We start from the raw sequence: 12,800 nt of genomic DNA on the forward strand, positions 1-12,800 counted from the left end.
CCCACCAATCTGTCTGTAGGAAACTGGGAAACCCATGGATCTCAGAAGCGGGGACTCACTTCCTGGCAGGCTTCACTGAAACTGTTACTGGCCTTTCCATGCCATTCCCATATGTGTCCTAAAATTCTTTGCTGTGACAGAAGTCAGTAAAACTTTGATGTCTGGACAGTAAACCTAGTCTTTGATGGGATGAGTTGAGGTCCTCATATTTCTTTTGGGGACTTTTAAATATTCATTTGGTGACAAGTTTATCAGAGACTTGGAAGGAACAAGTTTGGAGATATGATGTAGGAAGCCTGGAGAAGAAGTTGGTGAATAGACCTGTTTCTTGTCTTATGTGAACATTGTCCCAAAAGTATTCAGTATATAGGAGGTCACTATAATCTGGGCATGTTGGTTCCCCACCGCCCAAATACCTCATTTCTGGCATCAAGAGCCCATATGTAATTGGCTATCATGACAGGTTGGAGGCTATGCCTGGGTCTTCATTGTGATTCATCTGAGTGGCTATCGATAACCCAATAGCATTGTACTCTTTGGGAGAACCAGCTGGCCATTTGGTGGTAGATAAAATTTATTACACTATTTGTCTCCCAAGTATAGATATACTGTCCTATAAGGATGTGCCCTTCCTGCCACAGCACTAACCTCTACAGTCACACAGAATGCTGTGTCCATTGACAAGGGACCCAATGTCCCCTCTAATTAGGGAACATGTTTTCAGTGAAGGAAACACGACACTGAGTTTATGGCATTCAGTAGTCTAACTATGTACTGTGTGTTAAATTAGATTATTCATTGAAACACTGACAGCAGTCTGTTTCCCTGCTTCATTTACATTTGACTGAGCTGTGTGGATATTTGCAGAAGGGATCCAAGCAGAGGTTTAAAATATGCTGTTAAACTATTTTCTTGCGACTGTTGTCACCATGAAAAGAATACATACTTGCCTGTCCCAGTGGTCTAGGGAAGGTAACAATCTGGGGGGGAGGGTACAGGGTTTCACTCTCTAGTTCAAACTGGCCTTGAACTAGATGTCACTATGTAACATAGGTTGGCTGAGGACTCACTGCCATCCTCCTACCTCAGCCTGGGATTACAGGCATGGTGGGATTACAATCACATTGCAACCTTGCCAGGCTGGGTGACAAATATTTAGAGAAGTCCTCAATCCAATTTCTTGAACATATAACTTTTTTTTTTTTTTTTTAATCTGTACCAGGGATCGAACTCACGACTGCCTGCTTACAAGGCAGGCGTTTATGCCGCTGAGCTAAATCCCCAGCCCCTTGACTCTAATTCTTGATGGCCCAGAACCTGAATGTTCTTTACACTTTCATCAGTAACAACAAAAACAAAGACAACAGCAAGGACAAACCTTGTCTCAAGGAGAAATTCTGCAATGTCAGTAGGTTGAGGGAAAACTGATGACAGTTATACTTCATTTAGTACCTAATACATTCCAGGCAGCAGGGATCCATTAGCTTTCATCAACATGGAAACTGACAGATGAGGTAATTACCTCAAAACACACAGGAAAAGACAGCACTAGCATCCAAGTCAGGTTTATATTCCAAAGTCCTACTTCTGCCCACTTCATTATTACAGCCTCTCTAACAGTGATTCCAGCGTGCACACAGGAGCACAATTTCAATTCAAACTTTCAATTATCTGGGAGTTATTTATTCATTTTTAAACATAGTTTTGCTATGCAGCCTCCGCTGGCCTCGAACTCGTGATCTTCCTGCCTTCTCTTTTTAGGGCTGGAATTACAGGCCACCCAGCACGTAGCTTGGCTGGATTTGGTTTACACAGGAAAAATTTAGCAAGCCTGGGTCCACAGGAGAAAGAATTGAAAGCCTGCAGGATCTGAGGAACCGCCTAGGGAGGGGCCAGCACCAAGCGCTGGGCGGGGCAATTCGGGCCGGAAGTTGCCTTGCCCTAAGCAAACATGGCGCCACTGGGGGCGCTCGCCCTCACGTCGTAACCAATGGAGCCCAGATGCTGGGCGTACGCACGCTGCTGGCCTTAGCACCACACCACGCGATGCCAGCCTGAGTGGAGGAAGTGGCTGGAGCACATTGGGGAGACCGGGCTGCGGCGGCGGTGTTGGAGACGATGTCCTTGGAAGTGACCAGGGCGGCAGCAGGCATGGTACTGGGTGAGTGAGACTAGGCGTGCCGCGCAGTGTCCCTTCCTAGGAGCGGGAACCTGGTCTCCGCTGAATCCCGTGGATCTCAGCGCTGGGCGCCCCCAGATGTTTGGGGAACGCTTGGAGGGCGCCTGACTCGCTGGCGCAGGCCCGGCTCTCCTGGAACCCTGCGTGCCCAGGTGCTGCGACTGGCCGCGCCCGCCCCACTGCGAAAAGGCGTGATGCCGCTGAGTCTTGGGCAGTGTGAGAGGTCAGACAGTGTAGTCGGCAGACATGCAGTTCTTCAGAGTTATCTCCAGGAAAGAAGTTCATCAATTTACTTCTCTGTTGTATGGCCTCATTTTGTGTAGAAATTTCCAGTAAGAGAAAAAGAAAATTAGGGAGACCTGGGCTGATGTCACAGCTAGGCTTCTGCGGTTGTGAGGCCTTCTACACTTTTTTCAAAAATTGTTTATTCATATATTTTTGGCATACGTAATGATCACGTATGTCATAGGGGATTAGTACTTGAACGTGACACATTTGGATTCTTTTTTTTCCCCCAACCCCTTTCCTCCCGGGAACCCCTCTACACTCACTATTTGCAAAGCTTTATTTCTATTTTTATCTTTTTTTTTTTTTGGTACAGGAGATCGAACTCAGACCTTGGGGCTTGCAAAACAGGCGCTTATTCCATGAGCGAAATCCTTGGCCCCAATTTATCATTTTTAAAAGTGACCTTTTTTGCTTCTTTTCTTTCGACCCTTCCCTACCATACTTCTTTCGTTTTGAACAATTTCTTCCCATTTCATAATATGTACTGTACATTTTAGTCCCTACTTACTCTTTCAGTTTCTGAACCCAGGGAGACTGCCATGGTTACACGTGTGCTTTTTTTTTTTTTTTTTTTTTTCCCCTTTTGAGAGGAGGTGTCACTGGGCAACTCAAGCTGACCTTAAACTCATGGTAATCCTCCTTCCTCTATCTCCTACCTATTGAGATTACAGGCCTGGAACATCATGCTGCCTCATCATTTTTTCTTTCCCTCTTTCTCCACCCTAGTTCCTCTTTTGTTTTGTGTTGAAATTTCCAGGAAGAGGAAAAGAAAACTAGGAGACCTGGGCTGATATCACAGGGAGGCTTCTGCAGTTGTAGGGCCTCCACTTTTTTTGTTTGGGAGGAGGGTTTGCTGTGTAGCTCAGCAGTCTGTCATTGAACTCATGGGGATTCTCCTGCCTCTGGCTGCTAAGTGATGGGATTACAGGCCTGAGACATCATGCCTCATCTTCTGCCATTTGTTGAACCTCAGAATTGAGGTTTGTCTTAAAGACTGGAGGAAACTGCTAATTTTATCAGCAATTTGGACACTGGCACAGAGATGTCTGATCTGTATGTGTTGTTTTCTTGCATCCTCAAATGGATATTGTTTCCCTTGTTTCCTAAAAGGGGAAGTAAGCTGAGAATGACAGTAAGTTTTCCAGAGTCACCCTGGTCCTGGGTTTTAAGGATCAACAACCAAGATTCCAATGGGAATAAAATCACAGCTTTATTGTTGAGTATCATGTAGATAGAAACAGTATCACAAAATAATCAAATAATTTGTTTTGAAAAGGTTAATAGATAACTCATGTTTTTAGGAGATTATTTTGGTAACATAAGGGCATAATGATTTATTTTGAAGTGTGATAAATTTTACTAATCGGATGTTTATTCTTTATCCAAACAAAGAAACAGCTAAACTAGTTGCACTATAAAGTATCTGAGTCATTGGTCAAGCAAGTAACTTACTCTTATTTTGTAAAACAGCAGAGCTGTATGTGTCGGATCGAGAGGGAGATGATGCCACAGGAGATGGAACCAAGGAGAAACCGTTTAAAACAGGTCTAAAGGTAGTGTCTCTTCTCCTAGAAAAATGACTTTGCATTTGTTAATGACTTTTTTCAGTAATGTGTGACTTGTCAAGAGTTTTACTTTAAGCACTAGATTTTGAAGACAAATTTTAATAAAGGGAAAACAAGGAATACTATAGAAGGTCCACCAAAAAATGTTTATACATTTCAGGAAAAGAAAAATAATAAAGCTAATGGGTACCACTTTGAGCACTTATTTTTAACTGTAGAAGTAAAGGTAACATCTTAATCTCATGATGTCTCAATAAATTTAGTATTAAAGTGTTTTTAGAAGTATTTCTTTTCCTGAACCATGTATACGTTTTTTTTGCAGACCTGGTTGGTACACTGGTTTAAGAGTGCTGGATGATTGGAATCTGAACTTATTTCAACATTTAATACCTATATCTTCTTCTTCTTTTTTTAACTACAAGTCATGGATATTGCTTTTTTCTAATATGTCTGGTTGCTGGTTTTTCAGTTTTTGTAAGAATAAAAATCATCCCTAGTCATGCTGAGCTCCTGATTTGGTAAGAGGCCTGGTGCTGAATGTACTTATATGTAGTAGTGACCCTGAACCTCGTGCCTCTGAAGAAGACCTAATTTCTGTCACCACATCCAAGAATGCACGCATTTCTCAGAGCAGACTCATTTGGAACTTGAAGTAGAATTTCAGTTTATTGATGTGCTGCTGTTTCTCAGGAACTAAAATCCTCAAATGAGATCCACACATTTTCTTTGAGAAGACTTAAATAGAAAACAAAATGCAGGCCAAAAGGTCCTTCAAGTGTGTGAACTCACATGCATGTTAGGTAACAGTTACATCCATCTTAGTCACACAGGTTTCTGTTGAACTGAAATTCTAAGACCTTTTGGCTGCAACTGCCACATAAGGACATGATTAAAGTCCTCTTCCTTGGAAAAACACAGCCCTGATGCTCCTTTTCCTATGCATCCATACCTGTACAGTGCCCTTTTTTGTTAGCTGTGACTCAACATTTACAATAATGTCTTTGTGAACATAACTCATTTTGGAAACACATTTCTCATCTATGAGGGCCCTGATACAGGAGTAGCAATCTTCTGCTCAAGGGTATGACCACAGACTAAAACACAGTAACTGTAACCCCCTTTACAAATGAAACAAGGTTAAACATTTCTTTTTTTTCTTTTTTTTTTTGTCTTTTCATTTTTATCGGTACTGGGGATCAAACTCACCACTGCCTGCTTGCAAGGCAGGTGCTTATGCCGCTGAGCTAAATCCCCAGCCCCAGGTTAAACATTTCTAAAATGCAAAGGTACAAGATAAACATTACTATTCCAAAAGTTACAAATAGGGAAATACAATGCATTGCAAACAAAGCAAGTCCAACATCCAGCAGGGCAAACATTAAATCCTAGAGTTTCATTTGAAGCAATCTGGTTGCACGCTCCAAAAGGTTTGGGTGATTCCACTTCCACAGCACTTCCAGGATTTCAGCTCCTGCAGCCTCTCTCGTAAGCCTCCTCTGCTGGGTTTTTGCAGCTTTCCTTGGATGATCCACATTCCTGCCTTTTCCAAACTTGTGGAGTTTCCATTGGACCTTTGGCTTCACCCTTATATTTTTATATATTGCCCTCTCAGGGGCACACTGCTTGGCTCCCAGGCCTTTTGCAATCAAGGTGGAAACCATCTTACCCTCAGAATTTGTGCATTTTCCCTGCACCTAAAATCAGCACCATGTGGATGCCACCAAGGTTTGCTGCCAGGTGGAGTAGTAGCTAAGCTTTTCACTGTCTTGGCTGTAGGGCTCCAGTGCCTGGATTGCTGGCCTCTGTTTATCTGATTGTGAGGAAGAGCTTCTGTATATTGCTGCCATTCTGGAACCTGGTGTGTCTGCTGCCATTTTGGAACTCCATATGGCCTCTGCCGCCATTCTGGAGCATGGTGCTCTGTAGCGTTGTCCTCTGAGCAGTCTTTCACTTTTGCAGTTTTGAGGCTGCAAAGGATGGAGACCCGCTGCTTCCTGGGATGCCCCCGGCCATCATTTTTATTTTTCTGTTTCTTCTGAACAGTGAAAGTCTCAGCTCTATCTTTATAACCCACAGCTTTACTGGAGTTTTTCTTCTGGCCAAACCCAGCATTTTTAATTATCCTACAGGGTTCTTTGCTCTTGATTTGCAACATAAATCTGGTTAAAACCCCCTAATAATAGCCATGCAACTGACTCTATATTCCACTGCCTTGAAATTTCCTTTGCCAGATTAATGAATCCTTTGCCCTTAATCTCAGTCTTAGGCAAAATCTCTGGACACAGGCAAAATGTAGACAAACTTTCTGCCAAGTTATAACACATCATGGGGAGTCCAACAACCAATGCAGTCCTTCTTCCCAGCAGAAACCTCCTGAGTCTGGTCTTTACTGGCAGGCTTTTTATCTGCCTTCTGGTCTCCTGAACTCTGACCAGAATCTCCTCTACAGAACAGCCTAAGATGTTCCAGCTCTATGCATGCAGGCGACATCTCCAAATCTTTCCAAACTTTGCCCATAAGCCATTTCCAAAGACTCTTGAACCACATGGTCAGATATAGTCATAGGAATACCCCACTCCATTGGTACCAAATTCTGTCTTAGTTACTTTTTACTCATTGTTGAGAGAAAATACCTGATGCCTAAAGTTGGGGAGGAAAAGGTTTATTTCTTACAGTTCTTGTAAGTTTCAGTCCTTACTCATTTCCCTCCAACGCAGGGTGGCATGGCGGGGCCACAGTTCATAGTGGCTGCAAACAGCAAGGCGGAAACCGGCAAGAGAGAGAGAGATACACCACCTTCTTGCCTTTACATCATATCCTGGCTCCACCTCCAGGCGAGTGTAGCACTCACATCACCAATCCGAGTTCTAAACAATGAACAAATGCATAATTGCGTGAGGCTTGGGGCCTGACATAAACTGACATAAACCATGACAACGGCAAAGAAAAACCTAGCCAACTCTGTACATATCAATAAGCTGAAATAGGACCAAGTTTATCCAAAATGGAGAAGTTGCTCTTCTTGTCAAGGATAGTGTTTAGGTATAACTGTGGTTGAGGAAGCTATAGCTTCCTAAAAGAGTGGACTTGGTCTTACCCATGTTTTACAACTCTTTGCTATAGTAGAGTTTGACATATTTAGAAGTTGGTGAGTCTCATTAAGCATCAGGTAAATCTAGACTTCATGTTTATCTTGTCTAGACCAACCTGAATATCTATCAGGCTTGAGACGTTGCCTTTCTGGGGGGACCTTCGGTAAAATCTTTGTGGTCTCAGGCTTTTGGGACAATGCAGCTTGCAAGAGAGTGCAGGAAAAGGGGCAGCAGGCTTCTGGGGTGTTACTTTCCTCTTTGATTTGTGGACGAGGGTCCCTGGTCTGTCCATGTTCTTCACATGTACAATAATAATGCCCCCAATGAGCACTGTTGCCCAAATGCAATTATTAATATCCTTGAGGAAGATTTTAACCTGTAAATCGAACTTCTCTCAGTATCCAACTCTGCAACCTTTTCACTTTTTTCTATATATGTGGATGAAGTTGTTGTTCTGGGCCCACCAGTGAGTCAGAGGATTTTGGTCTTTTGTTCTAATTGCTGGGTCCAACCCATCATACCATCCTCCCCAGAATCCTATGGTCTTACGACCCCAATGCGGACAGTATGCTTCTCTTTCTTTACAATTTCCCTTTTTCACTTTAGTTCACATATATAATCCCTGGGCTACCAGGTCCATGTCACCCTTTGTGTTGTTCCTAATGAGCACCTTTCCTTATACTTTCCATACAGGGAAGCCATCTGTAGACCCTCCAGTCTACCACCAGTGGGGGTTCCAAAAATAGCATTTATAGCAAGATAGCAGATACAACAGATTGTTGGTTGCAAAGGAGATGTGCTATTAAAGCCTCTTCTTATCTGTGAACTGATGTTATCAAACGAAAGGTGAAGCCTGGGTGATCGTCTTAGCCATGGTTCCAGGAGGTGTAAACAGGCTAACAAACAGTTGAGAGTGCTTAGTTGAGTACAACTAGGTAGAAAAGAACCAAAGCAGCCTTTTCTGGAATTCCCAACTCCTGGGGATGCAGTCCAGAATGCAACAGCAAGCACCAGCACCACCGGGAGGAAAAGGACCAAGAAGTCAGTGGGAGGGCAGTACGTTGACACCATCTCTCTCTCTCTCTCTCTCTCTCTCTCTCTCTCTCTCTCTCTCTCTTTTGGGGGGAGGGGGAATTGAATTCATGACTTCACGTTTGCCAAGCAGGCACTTAACCGTTGAGCTAAACCCCTAGCCCCTGAAGCCATTTCTTGATGAGATATATTTTAGTTACAAGAGGCACCAGAATTGTCAAGCCCAATGATGGGCAAAGACAAAAAGGTGCTATGTCCTTCATCTTTATTAGGTGCACAGCTTGATTGAGAGGTGTGCTGGTGGGCTGCAGAAAGTGGGGAATGAACTGATCACCCCGGAAAGATTTAAGACTGAGGAGCGGTGCATTTTTGAAAAGCACATAAGAACAGATCATGGTTAACTAGGAATCTTATTATCTGCTAAATAGACTACTGGGTAGAAGGAATTTGGGAGAGAGTTACAAGGGTCCTCAGCCACCGTGTTAGGTGTCCAAACTTCACAGCCTGTTAGTCTCAGCTCTAGTATTTGGCTTAAAGATTAACCTGTGCTTAAGCCAATTGAGGATGTCACTGCAAGGCTTGTAGGCCTAGGACAGACTCTCTATTTTTGTACCACTTTATCAATATTATCACCTGCTCTGTAGAGCATCAAACTGGTCCTCAGCAGTAATCTAAAACTCTTACATACAGAAGCAAATTTGCCCACAAGAAGTAGAATATACCTGTCCCTTGGAGTCACAGTTCAGAGTTCACAGCCTCAGTCATTCACAGATTTTTCCTTAGAACCTGTCTAGTGAATGTTCCCAGAAATGTTCACAATTGAAAACTTCAAATATCTTCGGCAGTTTTTTCCTGGGAGATTTGCAAGTAGCTAATCGAAAAGCATTATTTCACTTCTTGCTGCTGGCATGTAACCCATCTCTGAGAGATATATCAGCATTCCCACGTCACAACAATTTGCTGTATTGCCAGAGCTATCTGGAGTGTTCTTGGTTTTCTTCTTAAAGTCTTTTTTTTTTTTTTTTTTTTTTTTTTTACTTTAATGGGTACCGGGGAATCAAACTGGTGACCTCATGCTTGCAAGGCAGGCACTTATGCCACTGAGCTAAATCCCCAGCCCCTCTTCTTAAAGTCTTGTTGGGATTTTCTGGTAGAATAGTAGACAAGCAAAAGGAAAGAGAAGTGGATTTATTGAGGATGCAGAGAGGAGCCCACACCCACAGGGGTTTGGCTTTCTCCTCTGACCTGATACAGATGGAGCAGAGGGTTATATGTCCTCTGATTGGAAGTGGTGTATGGAGTGGGCATTGATGATGTGCAAGGACCTGATTGGAATTGTCTTTATGGGCAAATGGGAAAAAAAGCTAAAGAGGAAGAGGGAGGAAGTGGCTGTCAGGGTGTTTTGCTTTGGTCTTCCACCATGTTAGCCCACTGTCATAATGTACAGTAATTTATACTAGGGTAAGAACCTCTCAATCCTAAGATGCTGCCCGAACACCCTGTACCTTATATAGCTTCTGGCAGTGAACATAAGTGCCAGAAGAAGTTTTGTGTTTTTTTTGGTCTTTTTCGTTTTTATCGGTACCAGGTATCGAACTCATGACTGCCTGCTTGCAAGGCAGGTGCTTATGCCGCTGAGCTAAATCCCCAGCCCAGAAGTTTTAAGACACTCCCAGAGAAGATAGAATACTGGATTTGCTCTGGGAACTAAAAAGTTACACCGTGGTAGCATAATAGGTGGGGTTTTTTTTGTGTTTTGTTTTGTTTTTTGATCTTTCTGAGTCAGGGTCTCACAATGCAGTTCAGGCTGACCTTAAGTTCACTTCTAATTTGCAGTGATCCTTCAGCCCCAGCCTCCTGAGTGCTGGAATTACAGACATATGCCACGCCCAGCTTTTTTTTTTTTTTTTTTTTTTTTTTACCTTTTTGAGACAGGGTTTCACTATGCAGTTCAATCGGGTCTAGAACTTACTTTTTAGCCTAGACTGGCCTTGGACTCACACCGATCCTCCTGCCTCAGCGTCCCGAGTGCTGGGATTATAGATGTGCGCCACCATCCTCAGCCAACTTGGTATTTTTTGACCATATTTGAAACTTGCGATTTTTTTTTTGTCTTTTTCCTTTTTAAAAAAAATTTTTTTTTTGTCTTTTTCCTTTTTATCGGTACCGGGGATCGAACTCATGACTGCCTGCTTGCAAGGCAGGAGCTTATGCCGCTGAGCTAAATCCCCAGCCCCTGAAACTTGCGATTTTTTACAATTTGTGGGTACTCTAGGAACAAAACCTCTGCAAATTTCAGAAGTCCATTGTAATGGAAATTCAGATGATTTGTTCCACAACCCAAAAATAGCCTTATAAAAATGTTCACATGGGCTGGTCCGAGTGCAGTGGTGTTTACAACTAATTGATCACAACCAGTTACAGATTGCTTTGTTCCTTCTCCACTCCCACTGCTTCACTTTGACTAGCCTTAAAAAACAAACAAACAAAAAAAGTTCACACGACTGTTATATAATACAAAATAATAAAATATGGAATACAAAGACAAAAAAATTAACATGCAGTTACCTTTGAAAACCTTCAAGGCTGGTATGAGGGAGACAGAAAGAGAAGGGTTACCGTGGAGGATGACTTGGAATCACTGCTATCTCTTGGCTCAATGGAGTATTTCTTTTAGTACAACTGTAGCAAGGAACCTACTTGTGGACACTTGCTTTTGCCTCCTTTTTGAGGATTTTGCAGAATTGTGACACTGCTTGGTTTTAGAGAGATTTATTCCTCGCATGGCTGCAGTCTTATTCAGCTGGTACTTTTCTACAAAATCTTGCATTGTTTACCACATTTTACACATCTTCCTAATCTCATTTGAACTGAGTGTTCCTGTGCCTGTGCCTTTTCCTCTTCCTCTGCAGACAACCCCTGCCCCATAACCTCTTGCTGTTGGGAGAGAATCACCCCCAAACCCATGTGTGGGGAAGAATTATTGACTTAGTTGTGATCAGGTGACATTTGGTGTCATGTACTCCTTGAATTGCAAGACATCGCTCTTTTGTCAAATTAAAATTTCTTAGAAATATCTCATCTTGTGGAGTACTCACAATTCAAGGTTTTATTGTATTTAATTATCAATTCTTCCTAATCTGGGAGCATTTGCTCCTGTTTCAGATTAAACCATATAGTTGTGCTTTGGTGTTTCACGCACTGTCTTGCTTTTTATTTCTTTTTTTTTTTTTTTTTCCAGTATCAGGGATCAAACTCATGATCTCATGCTTGCCAGGAAAGTGCTTGTGCTGCTGAGCTAAATCCCTGCTCCCCCCCTTTTGTACTGAGGATTGAACTCAAGACCTTGTCCTTGCCAGGCAGGCGCTTAGGCCACTGAGCTAAATCTCCAACCAAAGGGATTTTTTTTTTTTTTGGTCTTTTTTATTTTTTAAATTTATTTTATTTTATTTATTTATTTTTGGTACCAGGGATTGAACTCATGACTGGCAGGCTCTTACGTTGCTGAGCTAAACTCCCAGCCCCTTTTTCGTCTTGTTTTTTTTTTTCTTTTTTTGGTCTTTTTCCTTTTTATCGGTACCAGGGATTGAACTCACGACTGCCTGCTTGCAAGGCAGGCGCTTATGCCGCTGAGCTAAATCCCCAGCCCCATTTTCGTCTTTTTTAAAAACTATTTCGTTTTTTGGTTCCAGGAACCGAGCTCAGAGCCTTGCACTTGTGAGGCAGGGGCTATACCGTTGAGCTACATACCTGTTCTGAATGAAATCTTTTTTTCTGGGTTATTTGGGTATCCCTGCAAAACTGACTACATTAATTTAGGTGAAGAACATCTGCAGAAGTTAAACTGTTAGTAAAGATGTATCATTCCTGTTTCAGGATTGGCAGCTTAGCTTTTTCAGTTTCAGTGATACAGAAGGAGGGACCAGAATAAACTGATAATAATTGAATCTTGAATTGCCTACACATACAGCTTGGCATCACCTAGTGACAGGATAGAGTGTTCTTGCACAAATGAAGGTGGCTTTGTTGACATTAGGTGATGCAGTCTTACGAGACAGTTGGATTGTTTGAAGCATTACCGTGGTGCATGATGGTACACTCTGATGTCTAATTGTTGGTGGATTCTTGGTTGTTTTATAAAGATTCATATTCTTTCCTTATATTTACAGATTAAAGATTAAAGTACCTATTTTCTTTTTTTTTTATCAGTGTATGTTTGTAGTACATAATGGTTGCAATCATCATGAGACCTGATACACGTACAAGGCACATCTGTGTCGCCTCCCCTCCCTTCCCTCTCAGCTGTACTGTTTCCATCTGCTGCATGCCCCCAACCTCCCTACATCTCATTTTTTCTGTTTAACTTTTATTTTACTCACGATTTGTATTTTGAGTTTCTCATACAACAGAAACCATGTAATTTAAGCTTGTGTGTCTGTTTCACTTACCATTATAATCTCAAGGTGGATCAGTTTTCCTACAAAAGACTTGTTTATTCTTTATGGCAGAGTAGTATTTCATTATGCACACACAGGACATTTTCTTTATCCATTCATCTGTTGATGGATATATAGGCTGCTTGCTCATTTTCACTATTGTGAAATGTGCTGCTATAAAGAGGGTACTCATTGAAATATGATGTCT

General features: G+C 42.2%; 1 protein-coding gene across 4 annotated transcripts in view; it reads left to right on the forward strand.

The window, feature by feature from the left end:
* The first annotated feature begins 1,955 nt into the window (after nucleotides 1-1,955).
* Nucleotides 1,956-12,800, forward strand: part of Nars1 (asparaginyl-tRNA synthetase 1) — a 28,755-nt gene continuing 17,910 nt past the window's right edge. Inside the window, exons 1-3 of one of the 4 annotated variants that reach the window (XM_063231566.1) lie at nucleotides 1,956-2,161; nucleotides 3,941-4,020; nucleotides 6,750-6,866. In XM_063231566.1, coding sequence (XP_063087636.1) covers nucleotides 2,119-2,161; nucleotides 3,941-4,020; nucleotides 6,750-6,866 — 240 coding nt within the window. In that variant the 5' untranslated portion in view covers nucleotides 1,956-2,118. Of the gene's footprint in view, nucleotides 2,162-3,937; nucleotides 4,021-6,749; nucleotides 6,867-12,800 lie in introns of all 4 variants that reach the window. The other 3 variants (XM_063231565.1, XM_005005530.4, XM_003474162.5) reach the window with 3 other exon arrangements.

Source organism: Cavia porcellus, unplaced genomic scaffold (assembly GCF_034190915.1).
Source record: "Cavia porcellus strain 051 isolate PalLab524CR breed Dunkin Hartley unplaced genomic scaffold, mCavPor4.1 scaffold_20, whole genome shotgun sequence".
NCBI classification, from domain to species: Eukaryota; Metazoa; Chordata; class Mammalia; order Rodentia; family Caviidae; genus Cavia; species Cavia porcellus.